At 41.6% G+C, this 23,343-nt stretch overlaps 1 protein-coding gene and 1 long non-coding RNA gene across 7 annotated transcripts in view; both read right to left on the reverse strand.

Moving 5' to 3' along the window:
- Window positions 1–23,343, reverse strand: part of LOC109514361 (multiple epidermal growth factor-like domains protein 11) — a 108,781-nt gene that overhangs the window by 22,275 nt on the left and 63,163 nt on the right. For all 6 annotated transcript variants that reach the window (XM_019867391.1, XM_019867390.1, XM_019867388.1 and 3 more), the window contains exons 6-13: window positions 13,878–14,124; window positions 12,101–12,221; window positions 11,878–12,014; window positions 7,232–7,444; window positions 6,447–6,621; window positions 4,031–4,151; window positions 2,493–2,656; window positions 2,284–2,386 (exon numbers count right to left, since the gene is read on the reverse strand). In XM_019867391.1, the coding sequence (XP_019722950.1) occupies window positions 2,284–2,386; window positions 2,493–2,656; window positions 4,031–4,151; window positions 6,447–6,621; window positions 7,232–7,444; window positions 11,878–12,014; window positions 12,101–12,221; window positions 13,878–14,124 (1,281 nt within the window). The remainder of the gene's footprint in view (window positions 1–2,283; window positions 2,387–2,492; window positions 2,657–4,030; window positions 4,152–6,446; window positions 6,622–7,231; window positions 7,445–11,877; window positions 12,015–12,100; window positions 12,222–13,877; window positions 14,125–23,343) is intronic.
- On the reverse strand, window positions 19,598–19,958 carry LOC109514365 (uncharacterized). Its single transcript, XR_002167977.1, has 2 exons — window positions 19,847–19,958; window positions 19,598–19,734 (listed from the first exon to the last, which is right to left on the reverse strand). It is a non-coding gene; the product is annotated as an uncharacterized LOC109514365 (long non-coding RNA).

Genomic DNA, 23,343 nt, shown 5'->3' on the forward strand with positions numbered 1-23,343 from the left:
AAACTGTGCCAAACAAATCATGTGAGTGACTGGGACAAACCAAATGTTACAGCATTTTCAAGATCCACTTGAATAGAGGAAGTGGTCCTTTTCCACAATTTAAGATTCTTTGAACTTTTCACTCAATTAATTTATCAGGATTTTCTGGAAAATAGTCGACCCATTCTGATGTACTTTGTCAAATTCCAGGACTTCATGAATGCGCTGACAATGTTATGAGTTCTTTGTACTTGTCCCTTTGAGCCCCAGCTGTTATGGGCACACCAGGTAGACCTACACAACATTCGACGGGCGTTTCGCAGCTGAAGCTTGTTTTCAGAAAAACAGACAAACGCACCGTTCGTTGCGAACGTAGGATATTACTGGCAGTTATAAATGGAGTACAAGTTTAGGCAAAAGCCAAGAATCCTCGGAATCAGCCTAAGCTTTTTGCCCTTTAATCATTCTCATGTCTCCGTCTTTCATCAGTTTTACATGTGTGTCCTAAGAGGGAGTCTTAAAGAATGGATCTGAGCTGCCAGTGGTCACAGGGGACAGTCTGAAGGCTGCAGTAACCATGAGATTCACAGTACATTCATTCATATTTACACAAAACTCACACACACACACACACACACACACACACACACACACACACACACACACACACAGCAGGACAAGCCAGGAGAAGTGTGCAAATAGAAAATTTCTTCATCCCTCCTCTCTAACTCGGCACATCAGCGGCTCATTAGAAAGTTCCTTTGACAGAGAATATGAGAGAATATGAGAGTGAAATGTCAGCAGCCATTATAACGACTCAGTTAATAAACTATCCCTGAGCCGTACCGTGGGGGCAAAGCACTTGCCCTGTCCGTCAGACTGGTCTAATGGAAACCCAGCATGAATTAAGAAGTGGCGGATGACAAAAGGGAACCACATACTAAACAAGGCCAGTTCACTACTTTTGGTACCAGTATAAGCATAGTATCGTAGCCGTCGTCACAACATCCCCAAAAAAGGTGAAACACGGCAGCATGGCGCATAGTGGTTAGCATGTTTGCCTCAAAGTCCGTTGGCAGTGGGGCAGAATCTTGCGTTGGACTTTTCATGTATTTCTGTTTGCGTGGGTAATCTGGCTGCCTCCTTCAAAAACATCCACCCAGCCATTCTTCATTTCTGAAATCTTGTGTGTGTGTGTGTGTGTTTTGTTGTTGTTATTGTTTTTTTATGATCAAGAGCATGTGACCATAGGTGAGGGAGGGAATGTAGATCGACAGGTAAGGAGAGCTTCTTGTCTTTGGGTTCAGCTCTTTCTTCTCCACGACAGACAGACACAGAGCCCGCATCACTGCAGATGTTGCAGCAATCCCTCTGTTGAGCTCCATTTTTTCCTTCACTTGTGAACAAGATCCCAAGATACTTGAACCCCTCCAATTGGGGCAGGGCGGGCCAAAAGAGGGGCCGTGCCCGCCCACCAAGATGCTTGAGGCACGGATTTTGGAAAATATATTTTCTTATTGTTATTTTTGTCATCGTTGCTATTTTTACGTTGTAAAATACAAATTCAGCTATCATTAATATTGGCCATCACTAAGACATTACAAATATCAAAAAACTGTAATGTGATTTGGGATTTTTGATAGATGGCCAGGCAGTGGTCGACTGGTTAGCATGTCTGCCTCACAGTGCAGAGGTGCAGGGTTTGATTCCGGCTCCGGCCAGCCTGTGTGGAGTTTGCGTGTTCTCCGCGTGCCTGCGTGGGGTTTCTCCCTGGTACTCCGGTTTCCTCCCACATTCCAAAAAACATGCATAGCAGGTTAATTGGGCAATCCAAATTGTCCCTAGGTGTGAGTGTGAGCGCGAATGGTTGTTTGTCTATGTGTGCCCTGCGATTGGCCGGCAACCAGTCCATGGTGTACCCCGCGCCTACTGCCCGAAAACTGCTGGCATAGACTCCAGAACGCCCGCGACCCTCCTGAGGATAATAGTAGAAAATGGATGGATGGATGGATTGATGGCCAGTCACGGCAACAGCCAATCACAGCCTTACTAAAAATCATGTTAGATTACTAAACCTGTTGGATTGGTAGTGCACGAAATGAATCGGGGACTCCTCTCTCATTATTTTCTGCAAGTTAATATTTAGATCTCCAATGGAAGGAATCAATATTCTCAGTTGGTTCAAAGGCCAGTGCCTCAAGGAGAGCTTGCAAAAGAAAATCTGGCCACACTGACTTCAGTCTCCAGCAAATCGGTGAATGTAAACTGATCTTATATGTCTCATACAGTGAGTGCATGATTTACCTGTCCATCCTGCGACACAGCGACAAGCGCCGGTTACTGGATCACAGCCATCGGCATTCGCACAGTCACATCTCTCTTTACAGTCCAGGCCATATGATCCCTCCTACAAGCCAGGAAGCAAATGAGCTTACAGTACAAAAAAAGATCAACTTTATTCAAACGTAAAAAAACAGAAGGGGGGAATAAAAGTGAATTTCGTGAGCACTAACATGACATGGTAAGTCACAGAATTCGTCCCTCCAGCCTGGAGAGCAGGTGCAGGTTCCATTCACAGGGTCGCAGGCTGCGCCGTTGGCACACTGACAGGTCTGGTTGCAGGTTAGACCCCAGCTTCCGCTGGAGCACGGGATGGAGCAGTCAACTCCCTGCCAACCTGGACATAGAAGCAAAGTGACAATTAGGCATCTAGCGCTTCGTTTGCATCTGACGTTTTAAAAGTGCATTTTATTCATGTGATTAGTATCAATAATGAATACAAGAACATTGAGACTAATTACAATAGCTCAAGGGGAGACACGTGAGCACACAGGGAGAGATGTCAGAGTGTCAGGGCACTCTGCACGTCATGAAAAAGAGCGTGGAATTGCTCAAGGGTATCTTGACAGTATTCTGGAAGGAGACTAGCATCTCTACAACGAGTTGCTGTTTCAATTTTTTTTCTCTTCACTGGGATCGAACTGTCACCATCCAGTACAAGTCCTGAGAGTAACTTTATTCAATATGCCACCTGTCAATTTTTTTGCAGGTCTACAGAAAAAAATAAATATCCATTTCAAAGTTGTTCATCATTAGTAACTTTTATGGACATTGACAAATATTTGGCAGGGGATTGTTGGCTTCTGTCTCAACCCAAAGCCACAAACAAGGCACTTAATTGTTTTCCCCGATCTAATTATTCGTAAATGGCAATGGTTATTACATCAAGATTGCACAAAAATTATTTTCACGTTCAACTTTTGAACAACTTTAAAGATTATTTACAGAAGACAAAAATAATTCCTTAATATTTTTTAAGAAACAGCACATGACATGAGAATGATCTGGGTCCCAAAAGGTGACATCAGAAGAAAAAAAACAATCCCTCGCAAACATTTGGAATTCTCTCACAATCATTATGAGATCAGACTTTTTTTTTTTTGCCGGGGAAGGCCTTTTTTTATTTCTAAATGAACATTTATGTACTTGTGGGTCAGTTGAGCTACTGTATCCTCTAATGGGAATGGTATTACGTCAAAGGATAGGAAGAGTCATGGAGGGGGACTTGAAACGGTTCAAGAAATGTCCCTCACGTGGACATTGCACACCTGAAAAGAGAACACTCCATTTTTGTTGCTTTTGCTTATCCGGAGAATGACCCGCAAGTACATAAACATGCAATTAAAAAAAAGGCGTCTCTTCACCCCAAAATTTATACCACAATCATTGCAAGGGAATGCAATGTTTTTTGCCGGGGGAGTGCAAAGTTTTAATTTGTTTCTTCCATGTCACCTTCGGGGCTCCGCAGATTGACAAATCTTTTGTGTAACAATATAGTGTCATGAATTATTATTGAACATTATGAGCAATAAAAATTGGGTGTTTTCCCAACCTTGAAACTGTGGCGCTTTCCTGACTAACTTTTACTTGGCCATTTTTATTTAAAACCTCAAATTCAATGTTGGTGTTATAAAACTGGTATTTAACACTCTGGTTGAGATCAAGATGTAAAAAGACAAACAAAAAAAAAAAACAAATAGAGACTAACAACCTTTTCCGCAGATGCACGAGCCATCGACGTGTGAGCATGATATCTCATTGTGACAGAAACAAGACGAGGTGCAGTTGGTTCCATACAGGCCTGCAGGACAGGTAATAGAGCAGTCCTCACCCTAGTAAAAATTAAATGAATAAATAAATACAGAAATAAAAATCGACAGTGAAGAGAGTGCAAATATGACATTCTCATGCAACAGGACACAATCATTAATTTCCTCATTTTCTAGCATTTATCCTACTCATAATCACAGAATTTTGATCACAGAAGAACATGTAAAGACTACGGAGGTTTCAACACCAAGCTGCACTGCTGTGCAGTACAATGATAGACCAAGAATGGACAACAGATAATTCTTGAAAAACTTGCTTTGAGGGACCTTGAATTCTTTTGAGTTTCTTTTCGCAAAAAACTGGTGCACTGAGGCGGTATATGAAATTAATTTTGAAGGTTAGCTTGTGGTGACCTAGAGTGGTTAGTAATGAAGCGACCTCACTTCCTCAGCATTTTGTCAAAAGGAAAACATTTCAATGCTACAAAACAACATTCCTTCCTGTAAAACGTCATCCTGGTAATCGAATGTGTCCAAATTAGTACATGGTGAAATCAAGTACATTTACATTTGAGCTCAACAAACTTCGCCTCGAGGCAGCGACCACCAATGATGGGAAAGACCAGGCTTACCAACATCAGCAGGAGACTTTGATTAAATCATTTTGGCTGGAAGATTCAACTGTTGTGTTAGTTAATACTGTACTGGTATTCATTGGTGTGTCTAGGCCAATTGTGGGGGTGCTGAAGCATTCATAAATCCCCCAAAGTCTCTATTTGGTTTTTTTGTGTTCTTTTCAAGCTAGATACATGTCTAAAAACCATTCAGTACTTGATTGAATCATAATACTTTAACAACAAAAATACAGTCCACCCCCACTTTTACTGAAAAATGGTATGATTCACCCCACCCCTCCGACGTCTGCTTACAAGCAGCAAGACAAGCTGATCTGCGCACTGTGTGCAGAATCTCCCTCGAGGGTACCTTTCTTTAAAAAGGATATGTATCATCTAAAAGTCCATAACAACACCTTATTTTAATACCTTTTTTTTTTTTTGCTGCATTTACTGTCCAGTCATGTGGATAGGAAGGAGTTTTTTTTCTAGCTAGGAAATATTACAGGTGATGATCATAACCAATTGGCCACAACTTCCCTGCTGCCCTTATCAGATGTAGATTAATCGCAAACTTCCTGCACACATTTTGAGAGTGTCAAGCGCGCCCCCGCTTCACAACTCCCATCCGGTCGATCCAAAGACCCCTCGCCACCCTAACCCCCACATATAGCCCCTCTCTGTCACACCCATAAAGCTGTGGTTGTAGAATCGCCCCTGCTGATATTCATCCGAAATAATAATACCCACGGCTGGAGTGTATTTTGGCTCTGGCCTTAAAGCGGTGCTTCTCAGTGGATGAAATGACAAAAAGTGTCGTGCACCCTCCTTCACACTTGCACCTTCATCAAAAAGCAAAATAGCTGACAAGGATCAAAGCTCGTGTAGTCCAGCACCCACTGGGAACCTGGTTCTTGCCCTGCCGAGTACGCAAAAAACAGCTCTCTCTGCAGCTCCATGTTCCTACTATGGCATGCTCCCAACAGAGCACCTCGGGGGACATGGTGCACTGAAGATTCATGAGGTTGGATTCTCATGTCATTGTTGTTGTTTGTAGGAGGAAAGAGCAACTTTGTGACATCATGACCATTTTCTTATGGTGCTTTGGAGCCTGAAAATACAAATATTCTAGTGCGAATGGTTTTTAAGTTTTTAAGCAAGAGTTGAAATCTCTTTGGAAATTGCTGTAAACGCTTGTATGCGAAAATGGTGGACATGTGGACACGTCTGTGGAGGTAAATCGCAACAAACAAAAAGACCAGCATGCTAGGTCACTCGCCTGATGTGAAGATAAACTCAGTTCTTGTTATGTAAATATACCCATATACCCTTTTATAAACTAGTAAAAATGAAGACTGAAATGAAAAACTAATGAGGTTTTTTTTGGGGTTTTTTTTTTTTTTTGAACGTGACCAGTGATTGGCTGGCGAATAGTCCGGAGAGTACCTCATCTCTCACGCTAAACTCACCTATGGCCCTGATAAGGACAAACGGTACATTAATAAACATTTTATGGGTTGAAATTGTCTTCTGTACATATGTACAGGTCCAGCCAAATGTTTGGACACTCTTTCTCATAATACCGTATGTGAGGATGTGTTCAAATATTTGATTGGTACTATCGGGCCTAAACACATAGAATGTCTCTACTTTTAGCACTCACTAGCAAAAGAATAATAGCAGTAAAGTAATAAAACACGGGTGACTCCTTACGAATGGATTTCTTTTAAATGTCTGCACTCACGATATATCCAGGAGCACACATGCACATTCCAGTAATGCCGTCACAGTCTGCTCCATTGGCACAGGCACACATTTCTTTGCAGCCTTCACCGTAGTAAGCAGCCGGACAGGTCTCGTTGCAGAACAGTCCAGTCCATCCCGCTGCACATGTGCATTCTCCTGACAAAGGGTGACAGCTAGAAGCAAAAGCATTAGAAGGAAGGGCATAAACATATGTTACAAACTGCAGCCATTTAATGAAAGAATAGGAGCCATAGTAAGGTCATGAACACTTTGATATTTGGGGAAATATTTTTCGCTTGTTTCTTACCAACAATCCCCAAATTTAAAGATTGAGGTCCACGATCAGGACAGGACCTGGAGTCATTCATTATTTTTTTTTCTTCTTGATATGATTTTAGTGGTGGATGCTGTTTTGGTCAAGATAAGTAAGCAAGTAAATGGTTTGGCTTTCACTTCCCTTACAGTGTCCTTGAACAAGTTATTCCTGATACAGCATTACTAATGCAAAAAAATTCCACGGAGGCTTTGGCACCCTGTTCATCAAATTCCGTTTTTTCTTTTCATAATATCTTTCCTATTATCTCCAGAAACTGTTGAATTAAGCTGACTTGCTATTCATCATAGAGTATTAGATTTAATCACGATGATTCTGGGCTACGTTTACAATTTAGGTTTTTTTCCTGGAAAAAAAAACTCCCCTAAAAATTAAATCATTCGCTGCATTTAAAAGGCTTCCTAAACACATGTACAATATATATTAGGATGCTTAAACTTTTTCATCACCTGAGTGTGTTTGCCATTTTGCAGGGGCAGTCCTTGTCGCAGAGGAGTCCATATATTCCATTTGGACAAAAGCGGTCCTGGCAGCTTGGACCCTTAAAGCCCTCGTTGCAAAGGCAGGCCCCGTTGATGTGATAGCATTTAGCCCCATTCTGGCAGTCACATTTGTGGGCACACTGTGGCCCATAAGTGCCAACTGGACATTCATCCTGGCACCTGTGATCACACAAAATAGGGGACGGTTTCAAAGAGTCTTCATGTAAAGCTGGTTGGAGTGCAGGTAAAAATATTTCGCTTATTCTTTGCAGAGTCATGGGTGAGCTTGAAAATATCCATGTTGACTTGGGAGTTACCTGTCAATCACAGGGCACCTATACACAAACAGCCATTCACACTCACATAATCATACCTATGGACAACCTTATTTTTTAAAATTAGCGAGTGTCGTGATGATGATGCAGATGGTGTGTAGTGGTACATTCGCCTGATTTCGTGCAGGCAGTATCTGTTCCGTTGCCACTCAGTGATGATGTAAATGTGGTCCGTGATATGTAAATGTGATCTGTGTGTCACGTTGCGAGGTGGTGGTGGACCCCAAAAAAGCAGGCAGGAGGGAGGAGCAGGGTGTACTTGAAGAATTGTATTAAAACATAGAGAAAACTAAATCCAAAACAAAGTCCAAAGTATCAAACAAAACACATGACTGAAGATAAAACATAACAATGACCAAAACATGACTGAAACAAACATGGCAGCATGCCAACAAACAGCAACAATGACCTGACAATAAGTGGTCGGGCTGGGAGTCCTTTTAAAGCACTAATTACCTAATGACCAACAGGTGTGCAGCTGCAGGGGAAGCCCTACAGTGCCACCTGTTGGTCCCAAACCCAATCATGACACTGTGATTGACTGGTGACCAGTCCGGGATGTATTCTGCCTTTTGTCCAAAGTCAGCTGCGATAGGCTAGAGCTCCCTGCAAGCATCAAAGAAAGAATAAGCGCTATAGAAAATGGATGGATGGTTGTCATAATCACAAATTCATTTTGCTTATCATTTATTCATCACCAATCCCCAAACGTTTGTTCCAATTCGGTATTATATAACCACCCCTGTAAAAAGTTATTTTAACTCTATACAGTATATGTGCTTACTTGTGCAGAACAGTAAACCAAATTAGCGGAGGGATGGGTCGTCGAGAAACTACAACATTTTCGTGCGGAGCCAGAAAAAGGAATACGTGTGGTTTTTTTTTCCCTTTGTTGACTGTTTGACCTTGATCAATCAATATGCTCTTCAAATGAAATCAAAAACATTTGCTCCTTGGTAGTGATCATGGGACATAAATGAGAGAGAGAGATGGAAAAAAAGTTAAAAACTACATAAAATTATGCATATTGTTTAAGACTTATTGAGTGTGACACATTCCATTTAAATTTACATTGATACTATTTTTTTAAAGACACAACAGGTTGTTTCAAATTTATCCTCTGAAGCGAGTAAAGCTTCTAGTGTGGAAACATTCTGTTAGTTTGCACTGAAGGGTCTTTAGCAATCCTTGTGCTCCAGCACCTCTTTTCAAAACCGGAGAAGAACCTGAGTCCACTACATTTATTTTAAAGATCCAAATAAAACGATGTTACCTCCTAATAGAACATTGTTTATGCTAATTGAAAGCCGAGTTAGGCTAACATCTCCACATGCTCCACACATCTGCTACTTGAAGCCACAGAGAAGTAGACAAATCACTCAATTAAAATTGTTGATGTGAGGATGTCTGTTCGGTATCATGTTCAAATCCCGTTAACTTACTTGAGACTCTTATCTTTGCTAATTCCATTACAACGTGGACAAGGTGGAAGAGAACTCACTCAAGGAATTATTCCGTGTAGGTTAATTTACCTGTCCGAGCCTAAAATAAATGGATGCAATTTGGTTCAATTGAGAGTAAGGGTGGGAAGAGAGCGAAAAAAGATGGCGAGGACAACACAGGGAGACGTGGTGCTTCAGACTTATTTATTTATTTATTTATTTATTGCCAGTGAATGTATGATGGTGCTTCAGACTTATTTATTTATTTATTTATTGCCAGTGAATGTATTGGAGACAGTGGCGTTCCATCTGGGCCTTCAAGGCCTTCTCTGCCGGCGCAAACACTATTAGAAACACAGACCTACATTTACGTTTACAAAGTGGAAATAATTTCTTGCCAACAGTATTTTGCCTTCATTTAATTTCGTATATCTTGACCATGAAGATTCTGATCCTTTGCGTTTATACTTATTTATTTTTTGGGGAGGTCTAATCAGATTTCAGCTTCAAGGTGTTGCTATGCACATAATATTTCATCCAATGCCTTTAGCACCCTCGAGTGCAGGCGTTGACCACACACACACACACACACACGCACGCACGCACGCACGCACCACTGAAACGCTAGTTCTTCTTTTCGCCAATCAGATTGTAGATTCACCTCTGGAAAGCCATCAGGCAGGCCCTGTGATGAGTGAGTTTATCCATCCTCTCATTGGTTCAGCTACTATTGCTTCTGATTGGTTCAACTCAACGTGAGGCCCAAGCTTGATTTACAATGGAGGACAATATTGGGCCACAAGTGAAAATTCACTTTCAAGGTGTAATTCCAAAGACAAACTGGACTTTATGAGGCTATTTCAACCCACACTGCTTGGAAGAGTGGCTTGTTTTCAATTTAGATTTTTTGGGGCTGAGGGAGGCAATTTCAGAGTAGTTATGCATGAGTGGACAAGTTTCCCTACACCAGGGGTAACAAACCTTTTTTGACCAAAGACCTACTTTTCAAGCAACCAACCTTCCGCCATCGACCTGTGACTGCCCGTGCACGCACCCATATGCCATGATGAGCAACAGCATTAATGGCCCCAGAAATGAATGAAACAAAAAAATAAAGTAGATACAAGAGTTTGTGAGTTTGTGAAAAGGAAATAATTGCCTACCTTAGTAAAGACCTGATGCAGAGGCATTGGAAACACTTTAGCAGCATGTTAAGTGCAGAAACTCTCGTACTTATGCGTACCGTTTTAAAATGCTTCTCCTGGCGCTCCAGATTGCCATTCTTTGCCAGTGCCATTGGTGAATTGTACATGAAACTAACTTTGAATGACAATAATCATAATAATCAAAGATGTCTCAAAACAGCTCTGATCGCAAGCTGCAAGAGCACAAAGCTGATCGCTAACAACATCCGGTGATGCAGATCATGCGCCACCTGCTTTTTTTATTTGATTTTTGTCATTTTCTGTGGGTGTTTGTTTTGTATTCAGCCCCAGCTGGAGTGAAGGGCGTTTCCGTCCAGCAGGCGCACCTGTTCCTTGTTTCCAATTAAGCCTTGCTATGTATTTAAGGATTGTCAAGCTGCCTCTTCTTTAATCTTCTTTAATGCCGCACCGACCTCTTTCGTATCAATACGTGCGGGGGAGAGTGCTTGGAAGGGAGATGATACAGACAATTGTCTGTGAATCTGCAAAGGTGTTTTTAGGAACAGTTTAGTAGCACACTCTGCCGTGTGAACGTAGCCATAATTATAGAGTGTTTTTTTTTTGGAGGTGGGCGGGGAAGGAGGGGGTACATATTGTGACGTTATGGCATTATCAGGAGGTGGATTAAATACCCACTGTTGGGCCTGGTCCAAAAGTCACCGCCCTCCACCGATTGGAGATGTTGGAAAAACAGTAAACAAACAACATCAAACGGCTCATGATATGAATGTAAGATCTACTTGTATCTTTTGAGCGAAAAGAATTTCTACTCTAAAATAATTCAACAAGAGGAATGCTGAAGAATGCGTTCCTCAAATACAAAATAATGGAATGACTAAAGGACTATATTTCTAATAGATTGAATCATATTACTGTATAGTAATCTCAAGACTGCACACAAATGGTCCGTCCCTCTGGAGAATGCGAGCAGGCTCAGGGTTGAAAAGAGAGTACGAGTCGTGACATCATCTTATGACATCATCTCAAAATGTATTATTGTAGAAATAAATGAGATAGTCTCACCAAGGTCAACACATGTATGAATATAATAAATTGGTCGAGATTTCTACTGATCAGCTCGAGAGGACGGTACCATCTGATTATTATTCTATCCTAGCATGTGTCAAAAAAAGCACCCGTACAGTACATATTAATATGTTAAATCATTGATTAAGTTGTGACTGTCTACTCAAGGGTCAATATTCACTTGAATTGAAGCTGCAGTACATAAAGAAATTATGTTCACCCACCTACCCGGGAAATGCTTTCAAATTATGCACACAAAAAAAAAAAACCCAAAACAAAACAAAAAAACAGTTCAGGTCCTACAGTGGGAAAAGTGGAATATGTTGGATATTTTGGAACTAAGTCAACTAAAAATGTGAACCCCCTCCAAATGCATAAAAAACTGAGATCAACCTTGCTCAGTCAATAATAAAAGACATTAAACACAGACAACTTACGGAAGTATGTACCGTGAACGAGGAGATACATTCACTTCGTCAATTCAATTTGTCAATGTGGTCTTTATCCTCTAGTTCTTTTTGGATTAAGGTTATTCCCCAAAGTAATTTATAATAAATGCCCCATCATCTTTGAACATCATCTTTTTGTCCGTTCGTGTTGTGTACCTTTCTCCAATGTAGCCAGCAGTGCATTGGCACTGGCCGCTGATGTGATCACATAGGCCTCCATTACGACACGTACACTCCAGGGAGCAGTTGATGCCGAATGAGCCAAACTCACACGGCTGCGCGCACACAGGACCCTAAGAAAGGAAGACGACAAGACCTTACGCTGGATAATTTGGCATCTTTGTCTGGAAAAAAAGGAAAGTTGCAAAATTCCTCATACCACCCAACCAGCAGGACAGGAACACGCCCCGGTCACATGATGGCACGTTCCGCCATTTTGACAGGGACACCGCTGCTCACACAGGGGGCCGTGCTTCCCTGGTGGACAAGGTTCCTTGCAACTAGACCGAAAAAAACATTGCTACAATTTACAATTAAATAAGTTACATATGAACTGGGAAGCTCGAATATTCAAACACAGTAGTAAAAACTGATTCTTGGAAAGTAGCCGGACAAGCGTGGATCATGCAGAAGGAACGGCACATCCATCAACCTCGACCACTAACGAAAACAATGAACAAGGTCAGTCTGGCCACTTTTAAACTTTTCAATCCACTTGTACACACTTCTTTTCGATAGTGTGCTGTTTCCATATTGTGTTAAAAACCTCCAGGGAATTTTCGCCTCAGACACACCTTCTGATAATGAAAATCGGATCATTTTATGCTGTTCTTCACTGCTGCATTCTGCTAGTGGAGCAGCTATTTTTATCACCTGAAACAAACACGTGTAACAATCATTCATTCATTCATTTTCCGATTCGCTTATCCTCACAAGGATTGCGGGGGGTGCTGGAGCTGTCTTTGGGCAGTAGGTGGGGGACACTCTGCGCCGGTTGCCAGCCAATCGCAGGGCACACACACTCACACCTAGGGACAATTTGGAGTGATCAATCAGCATGCCATGCATGTTTTTGGAATCTGGGAGGAAACCGGAATACCCGGAGATAACCCACGCAGGGAATTGCGCATGCAAACTCCACACAGGGAATTGGAATTGAACCCGGTACCTCTGCACTGTGAGGTCGACGCGCTAACCACTGGACCACCGGGCCGCCCATGTGTAACAATCAATCCAGCAAACACAGTACATCACCTGATCGTGATCACGTTAGACACAAGTTCCCGCATGCAGGGAAAATTGCATCGAACTTAAACAGAAGCGCGCGCTGCAGTATAAAATGCGGGTAATTTTTGACTTATCCTCATATAGACGTAATTTGTACATATTCACATTTACACATATACAGATACAGACAGAGCCCTAGTAGAGTCCTATATGTTATATTTTTACAATGCTATAAATACTAACAAAGATATCACGAATTTTACCAGCATTAAAATTATATACTATATTTAGTGGCTGTATTTACAGCTTGAAAACGCCTATCACTCGTCTTCGCACCATGGCGTATCAACACTGCAGTTGCCCTTTATTTATTCTATAATGTAGAGTTGTTGGCTGAATATCTTTGTCTAGCAATGGGGTTTCAGTCTGTATTTTATTACCGGTTACTTATTAGATTTGTTCCACGTACATGTGTGAGGGAAAACCGTGATTGAATAATGATTCCCATTCAAGTGTTTTTAAATGTCACTCACTGCTGCATTCAAGAGGCAGTTAAAGGCACTAGCTCTTGATCGGGAACGTTACGTGGCAGTTAGTATTCGGAGATCTGATTGTCATCATTGATAATTGTGATACATTAATGAACAATGACTTTGCAAAGTGACTCCAGTCACATGACATCACTGAGAAAAGTAAGGTGTTAGATTAATTGCTATTACCGGTGATTGACTTCTGATCAATCAATGGCTTACATCCTAAGTCAGCTGGGATAATTTCTACTTCAGTGTGACCCAGAAATCCACAACACCAAAAAGAAAACCACTGAGCTATTGTAAAATATGGGAGCGACGTGAAGAATACTTTCTGAATATGCATGGAAATCAAGCAAAATCTATTCAAGGCATCAACACCAACGAGGAGCTACCTACAAGGCCCCAGTGTATCCGGACGCACAGAGGCACTCGCCACTTTCGTGGTGGCATTTTGCACCGTTCAGGCATTGGCACTCAAGCAGGCAGTCCTTGCCGTAGAAGTTGGGCTCACATGGCTCCTCGCACCTCCAGCCCTGGTAGCCATCTGTGCAGACGCAGGCTCCTGTGATTGGGTTACATTTGGCCCCGTTCCGACACTGACAGCGATTAGAGCAGTGGGGACCCCAGAAGTCACTTTCACAGGCTAGACAAACAGAGAGAATTGGGGGAGTCAACATGTGATTTATTACTGAACATTCATCAATGTGTGTGCTATCAAGGAGTCACTGAGGTGTAAAAAAACAAACCAAAAGCTCCATGACAATAACCAATAATTAATTCGTTGATTTACAAAATGCGATGCTGCAATAAATGCATGCATTTACCTAAAAGAATTCATATGGAGGCTTAGATACATAATTAGTATGATGGAGAGAACTAGTTGAGAAGCTCAAGAAAGGAGATAGATTCAAGCTAAATTAAACACATGCTGTTACATAATTAAATGAATCATAACACAACAAGGCAACACTGTGTTCGACTGCTTCACATGTCCGCCTCATAGTCCAGGGTTGCAAGGTTCGATTCTGGCTTCAGCCTGTCATGATCATGTCCTGTTTGCTTTGTTTTTTCCAGTCTGAAGCTAGACAGTGGGCGTTCCCTCATGAGCTGCACCTGACACTAATCATCCTCGTGACCTATATGCCTTTAAAAGCCATGTCATGCCAACAACTGTCTGTCGGATTATTAAACCTTCCTCACGACTCCAAGTGCTTTAATCTTCTTCTGCTTTCTTTTTCCCCCCTCATATAGCTTTTCACCAGGTTAGTTCATAGTATTTTTCATGTAAGTATTTTCTTGCAGTGTATTCTCATCTTGGATTCTCTTGTCCAAAGAAGTACAGGTACTTGCAAGTGGCTAGTTCAGGCATGTGTTCTTTGTTTGTTTGTTTTTTCTTACTTCAGCTTAAGGATGTAAATGATTTTCCTTTTGGGTGGACTGTGTGTGCAGACTTCTGGTCACTGATCAAAAAGTAAAATATTTTGAGCCTCGTATAATAAACTGGAAGTACTGTATTTTTTTTCTTGCAGCAGAGTAAATCCATTCAGTCACTCATTCATTTTCCGAACCCCTTTCTCCTCAGTACGGTCGCGGGGGGTGCTGGAAGCTATCCCAGCTGTCCTTGGGCAGTAGGCGGGGGACACCCTGAACCGGTTGCCAGCCAAATGCAGGGCACACAGAAATGAACAACCATTCGCGCTCATACTCGCACCAAGGGACAATTTGGAGCAGTGGTTCTGAACCTTCTTAGAGGTACCGAACCCAACCAGTTAATATGCACATTCACCGAACCAGAAAAATAAATATATATATATTGTTGGAATAAATGTAATTCTGTTATCCCATATTTACTCTCTGTGTAACTTTAAAACCTGTTTCAGAGTGATACTTCGCAAATACCTCATAGACAATGGGGTAGGTTGATAATGGTAGACTTGTCGGACCGGGCAAGCTTAGGCTGCTCCTGTTCTAGCTTTTAAGACAATATCTTGTTGTTACGTGAACGGCTTCTGGTCAAATTAACTGTTGCTTGTGAGAAGATAACATCAACCAGGACACCATGTGAGGGACATCCCAAGCTGTGTACGTGGACCATTGACATCCAGCAGGAGCTGTTTGACGACATCTCAGGAATGAACTGTGTGTTCTCATTGGAACTCTCCTTTACTGAAACTGTTGTGGAATGTGAAAATACTCCCCACACCTTTTAGAAGATCGTGTATTAGGGACATCCTTCCAATAAATGCAAGGAGATAAACGCGGTCTCTTCAGAGTTGCCCCGGAACCTGTAACGGTTTACATTGCAGAGTCAGCTGGAGAGCTGCTCTGAGATTGTGAACCGAGACATGTTTTAGCGCGCTCTCTCTTGCAAGAAAGACAACCATGCCTCCCTCCTGAGTCTTCCTGTTCCTGATGTGTTCTTAGCATCAGATTACCAGCATTAACCTAACATATATATTTTACAAATTCAAGATATTAAAAAAAAAACGCATTTGTTAAAAACATTCATTCATTCATTTTCCGATCCGCTTATCCTCACGAAAAGTAAATACAATTTCAAGGGCTATCCTCCATGGCAGAGGCTCCGTCGAACCCCTGAGACCGATTCACCGAACCCAAAGGGTTCGATCGAACCCAGGTTAAGAACCATTGATCTGGAGTGTGCAATCAGCCTGCCATGCATGTTTTTGGAATGTGGGAGGAAACCGGAGGACCCGGAGAAAACCCACGTAAGCATGGGGAGAACATGCAAACTCCACACAGGAAGGCCAGAGCTGGAATTAAACCTAGTACCACTGCACTGTGAAGTCGACGCGCTAACCACTCGACTACCGGGCCGCCCCAGCACAGTAAATGCCTACCCTAATTTACAAAGTGATTTTAAAATGAGAAAACGATATCAAGTCAAGTCAAGTCAAGTCAGCTTTCTTGTCAAATATGCTCTATGGCGATCAGACAGCATAGATTAAATTTCCTTCCTCTCAGCCACAGTGCAAACATGCAGTACATTAAAAACACACACGGCTAAAAATTAGGGCAGCGAAACTGAACTGTATAAAAAAGACAAATATATAAATATAAACAAATAAAACAATAAAGTGCAATCAACCACAAAAAAATAATAATATGAAGAAAAGAAGTTGCTTATTCAGTTGGGATTTTTTTTCTTCAACGCAAACACTACTGGTAAGAAAGCACACAGGAGAGTACATGAAATTCAAAGGATAGATTTAAGATGTGATTTTTATAACGCAAACGGTTGTTTTTTGCACACAATCATTGAATAGAGTTCTTTAGCTTCTGATAATGTCTTTATTGCTCTCTTTATCTTCTAGATAGTCATACACGGCACTATATGAGCTATTAAAAATTATACTAAGTGTCTGGATTAGCGCTTCAATGAGAATAATGCTTGGTCCAAAGACAGGGGGCCCTTTTCGAAAATGTTCACAACTCAATGCTCTCACAAGATAAACACGTACGACCGACCTGAAAGCTTGCCTAAACACCCAAGGACAATTTTGCCCTATTATGCTCTTACTGGGTATACAAAGCTGAGGAGACCCTACAAGCTTGTTTTTATATCCGTTCATCACACAGTTAATTATCCCATTGTTTGTGTGCACACGCTTGGGAACAAAGTAAATGCACTGGAACAAATTTGTTGTGGCAAAATAGTAAACACACACAAATAAATAAATAAATAAATAAAATTAAATACCATGTCTCTCATTCACGGTTCTCGAGTCCAACCTTTGCACTACTCGATACCACTGATAATCATAAATGATGGTGCTGTAATTAACACATGATACCAACTAATCCTGAAGGTTGTTTGCACTTGGCTCCCAGTAAATAGTATGCGTCATTTTTTTCATAGGCATCCTCTCTTTAGCAATGTATTTTGACGTCTAGTTTATGGAACATGAACTGTTGGTATGAATCTGAACGTGTAGGTATGAAATGTTTTATTGTACACACTTTTACATAATCTACGGTTACATACATTGGGTAGAATTTCCTTCTTGATTGACAACATAGCTAAAGTACCGCTCCTCAGAAGGCAGGTAGCAGACAGTTTGCATGCCAATCGCCTTAGCCAAAACAAAACTCTCGGAAATGGGTTGGACAAACCAAGGAGGGAAGAGCAGTGTTGTGTGTATTACAGTATATTGAATGTTTGGACAGAGCTCAGAGCAGACTCAGGGGTGGGGTGGGGCATCACTTTCTATTCATCCTCTTTATTTCCGTCCTTCCTTCATTTATACATCTGTGTTCCTCCCGTCGTCTTTTTTCCTCCGTCATCTTCTGTCCCACTCTCAGAGAGGGGAATTCTCTTTATTACTCTTAACTCATGAGCCAGCATCATCAAATCCTTTATCCTCTCAAAGCCTCAATTATTCAGCAGCAAAGAGCCCAAATCAAATGACTAATGACTTTGATCAAGAGTAGCTTGCTGGCACCATGCAGAACTTTTTTTCAGTAAATTAAGAACAGAATAATACTCTTTGACAAGGGCATACTCAGTAAGGAGTAGTTTTTCAGTTTGTCAGTGGTGGAGTCACCCTTTGCCGTTAATACTTTGGAGCCCTGGCAGCTTATGGCCTGTGCAATATGTGCAGCCAAATAGGGTGGAAATAAAAGGAAAATTATTTTTTAATGTGTTAAGACATGGCTTGTTAATCATTGGGGTTTGTATGCACAAATTTCACACTTTTCATGTTTCAGTGCTGATGCTGAGCCCCAATTTTATAAACATCATTAAATAGTGATGCAGTCTAAAGAACTGTCAATTCCATTCCTAAAAGATAGTTAACAAGTTGGTCACTATACCGAGTTTATATATGTATACAGGATACGTGTGTGTGTGTGTGTGTGTGTATATATAAATATATATATATATATATAGAGAGAGAGAGAGAGAGAGAGAGAGAGAGAGAGAGAGAGAGAGAGAGAGAGAGAGAGAGGGGAATACAGCTATGGAAGTTTCAAAGTAAAAACAGACACATACAGTATCCTGTGCTCAGTCGAGGCGTGTCGTTGAATAGGCGCGTATAAGGTCTTCATAATCACTACAAACACAGCAGTGTGCTTCAAAACCTGATCGCATCCCAATTTGTTGACAAAGAAATCCAAATAGGCTCGGGCTGCGATATGTAGTGCTGATGAGGACATTATGTGCGCCTGTCCAAGGCATGTTTGCAGAATCCTACATCATTAAACCATTCGCTGCTCTCCCCACAGCTAATGCAAAGTGACCTGTTCTCTAATGGACTGAGTTGTGACCTTTGGTTGTGCGTGTTGTTTAGCGATAAAACATGTTGTCTTTAATCCTGGCGTATCACCAACTCTGCCTATGGAGAAATAAACCATATGGCCAAAAGTATTGACACACCTATTGAAATACACATTCATTGAAGCTCGGAAATGACTGCAGTTGAGGTTTTGGTTTTTCTTTTCAGAAAATACTTGCAAAATTGTACATTTAATCCTGTTCCAACAATTCATCATAGACGCTGTAGAAGAATGAATCAGAAACATAATCGCACGGCAGGGTAAGATGGGTTTAGTCTTTTCTTTTTGATATACAGCAAAATCAGCTCATGCTATTTCTGTTTTGAGGCCCTGTCTCATGCAATCGAGCCACTGCTCAGCATGCCTCCTTTACTGCACAATTAATGCCGAGTACACCTTTCGTTTCCATGATGACCAGCGGCCGAGCTACAACTACTTTTTGTAGTTTCACTCGTAGCCGCATCGCTTCATGTCCAAGTCACCGAAATTACACTTGTTAATTCGCGTGTGGGTCTGTACATCGGAAAAAAAAAAATCTGACTCAACCCCAATGGCAACAACTTTACTGAGCACAGTATACAATACAATTTCTTTCTTTCTTTCTGTTTTTTTCTTTTCTTTCCTTCTTTCTTTCTGTAGTTCTTCTATTTGGTTATTTTTTTGACCACCTATATGGCCAGGAATTGTAAATACTTTTGTCCATATGGTGACTCTCTGGCAGATTGGGGACCAAAAAAAAATCACCTTCAAAAATGTTGCTCGAGACCACAAAGTGAATGTAATTTTTCGGAAATAATTTGTCCCTTGTTGTGTAAATTGTCTTTTTTTTTGTGCTTTCTCTTCTCTAGAAGTGAGTTGAGATGTAAAGCGGGAGTGGGGGTGCGGGGGAGAGAGGAAAAAAAGGAGACGTGGAAGGAGAAGTGAAGAAGAGAGAGGGCCAGCTGCAGAGTGGGCAGGTCTGTAGGGTGAGTAGGGAACGGGAGCGCTTTTAGAATGAAGCATTATGCGATTGACTAGATGGCTTTTTCGACGCTGCTCGATTGGCGGCTTGAGATGAGATGTGGACTGACCTGTGTGAGATCGGGGCTGTCGCCCTGATCTATCCCAACTTGCTGTGTCACAAAAAAGGAGGGGGGGGAGAGGAATGGGAGGAAGGAGGGAGGCAAAATAAAAATGAACCAAACGTCGTAACAAAATGAGTAAAACAAACAGACTGCATTTTTTTTTTTAAAGAAGGGTGGGGAGGGAAAAAGGTGTGCGGAGGAAGAGGAGGAGGGGGGAGAAAGAAGTATCAAACCCGAGCATTCATTTCTCCATGCAGAGGCTGAAACAAATAAAAGACAACATGGGAGGAAGGAGGGGGGCGCATGCACACGCCTACAAAAATCTATATATACACACACACACATACACACACATATATATCAGAGGCGATTGCTCTAAGACTGCAAGGGAAGTTCAGCTTCCCCTAAAATGTCAAAAAGTCTGTGATCAAATATATGTGTGTACCAGTGGCGATTGCTCTCGGACTGCAAGGGAAGCTCGGCTTCCACTAAAATGTCAAAGAATAAGTGATCAAATATATGAATGTAAATTTGATTGTGTGTACATGTCATTGACTAAATATGCACTACAACGTGCTCAACTTTTGTTCCGAATCAGCTTCTTCTTACTGGTTACGACGCAACTCCCTTCTCATTCATTCCCGCAGCTTCGCTGTGCTTTAAACAGTGGACGTTGAGCGTCCGCAGAGCATCGACTGCCCGGACGCTGAGCGTTCAGGGTAGGTTGTCCCAATGCGTTGAACGGAGACGAGTCATTGGATACAAGCTGCTTTTTGTCCCGCCCACGGACGCTTGTGGTCTCTGGGACTGGATGGCAGTGGGAGGGTTACCGGACGCCAGGCTTTTCTGCATCAGATTGGATGATCTGTCTGAGCCTGTGTGCCAGTTTGATTGACATCGAAATGAGCCAATCACCGACCTTTTAGTGTAGGCATCCGTGTGAGCAAATTTTCAATTCGCATTCTGTTCTGAGTTGAGCTGGAGACTTCTCCTAATCATCTTAGCGACACTCTTTGTTGTAAACAACTAGCGACAAATTAATCTTTTATTTCTGGTGGGTTTTATTGTAGTTCCTGTAGTTGTAGGACACTAATTAAGTCCCTGGAAAAGACGCCTTGTTGGTGTGACAGGGTCACAGATCATTTTCTTGAAAAGGAATAAACGGACACATTTTATGATGTCGACCAAAATTGAGCTTCCCCTCTTTGACGGACCAGCATCCGCCACTGGTGTGTACGTACAATTGTGTGGACATGTCATTGACTAAATATGCGCTACAACGCGCTCAACTTTTGTTCCGAATCAACTTCTTATTACTGGTTTCGACGCGACTCTCTTCTCATTCATTCCCGCAGCTTCACTGTGCTTTAAACTGTGTGGACGCTGAGCGTCGACTGCGCACCCTGGGCATCGAGAGAGTTCAGTGTAGGTTGTCCCAATGCATTGAAACGAGACGAGTCATTGGATAAATGCTGGTTTTGTCCCGCCCATCGGATGCTCAGCGTCTCTGGGAGTCAATGGACAGTGGGTGTTTATCAGCTGGCCCGGACGCTCAGCTTTTCTGCATGATGATTGGATGATCTGTGTGAGGCTGAATCTCTTTTTGATTGACAGTGAAATGAGCCAATCACCGATCTTATGGTGAAGGCATCCTTTTCATTTTTTTTGAAAAGGAATGGAAAGTGGAATTCACGTTTTAATAAACAGACACATTTTATGATGTAGGCCGAAATTGAGCTTCCCCTCCTTGACAGACCAGCATCCGCCACCGATATATATATATATATGCATCTATAATCTATGGAGTATTCCTTTCAAACATCAGATCTCGGAGGGGTGTAATATATATATATATATATATATATATATATATATATCCTGCTGGCAGGATGTACAATGTGTCCTTCGGACTCCTCTTCCTGTCACATTTTCCTGTAGTCAGTTGACCTGTCTGACATTTTTCTTTTCAGATTTTTTTGCATTTAGTTTTATCTTTAATTCAACTCACGTGTCTGTTATTGAAAAAAGGTTTAGTTGTATTTAGAGAACCAAGAAGGGTTGAGGAAATTAGTGCAATTTTTATGGACTTGGTTACAAATGCACGAGACATTTATGCTGCTCTGTCTCTTCTTTCCAGTCATTTGTAACAAAAGGGTTTCTGTGCAGAACTATTTCCTGACACAAGAAGAAATTATGCAAATGTCAAATCATTCATTACCCATTATCAGGTGGCAGTCATTTGGTTGAGTTGATTTTCTTTCAGGAAAATGCAAAACAAAAACTACTTCGGTGTGCCCTGAGATTAATTTAAAAAGCATGCAGGGGTTGATTTTATAAATTCTGAGCATGAGCTTCAGCAGAACTGGCTTTCGGGCAGTGACTTAAATGGGAGCAGGGACGTGGCCAGGGATTTAGAGCACAGTGAAAAAAATATCACTTTGGGCCCCAACACATATATTCTGTAAAATGAATACACTATTTTCTCGGGCCCCTGTTTGTCATTGCTCTTTGAAACATCATTACTTTTTACTTCTGGTGCCCTTGGACGAGACCTGAAAATTAAACAATCCAATCAAGCAACTACTTGAAAATGAAGGGGACACTTCACACTTCAGTAAATAATCAAGTGAAAAATATTTGATTGCATCAGGTGGAACATGAGGAACATTAGGAACATGCTGATCCAACTTATATAACTTTCCTCTCGAAAATATATCATGATACTCAGTAGTGAGTCAGGCTCCACTTCCACTCCCTATAATGTCTGGGCCTATTTGATACTGAATGGTCCCCTCCCAGACCATGCATCAGGCAGTTGTGACAGTCTTTGGTGCAACGTGGCAGCGGTGGATGCAACGAGACAGTACATGACAGCCATGGCCAAATGTATTCAAGTAGAGTTCACTCAGTGGTCTCACGCGACCAATTGAGTCGTAGTTACTTGAGCAGATAGTAACTTGTCGGGCTGCTTGGTCGTGGAACTTCTCGTGTACTGGCCTGTCTCCAGGTATCTTCTCCATATTCTTGACACAGTGCTGAGGGACACAGTAAAACCTTTTGGCCAGAGGTGATTATTGCCATCCTAAAAGATCTTTATTTGTCGAACTAAAGTGGGCTGCAGATAGAACCTGAATACGACTACAAGTTTTATGGGACTGGAAGAATGCAAAACCTTCCAGGACTCAGCCACAAATTAAATTAGCCACCAAATGATACTTGTCAATTAGTCGGGAGATCCATGTGTTAAGACCTGGGCTCAAAAGCCATAATAAAAAGGGAGACAGACCATGTGTAAGGTTATACAAAAGGAATCTTCATTCAAGTAACTCCATCAAACAAATCCAAACTGAACCAAATTAGATAATATCAGGATCTTCAGTACTTAAGGTAAGTATCAAATACCAAGTGGTACAGCAAATAATAGAGCACAGACTTGAAGCATGCAGAGAATGTTCAGTCTGTTTCACGAGAGCTCATTTTTGCCAGCATCAAGAGATTAACTC

The sequence above is a fragment of the Hippocampus comes genome, unplaced genomic scaffold, assembly GCF_001891065.2.
Source record: "Hippocampus comes isolate QL1 unplaced genomic scaffold, H_comes_QL1_v1.1 scaffold2, whole genome shotgun sequence".
In the NCBI taxonomy this organism is placed as follows: domain Eukaryota; kingdom Metazoa; phylum Chordata; class Actinopteri; order Syngnathiformes; family Syngnathidae; genus Hippocampus; species Hippocampus comes.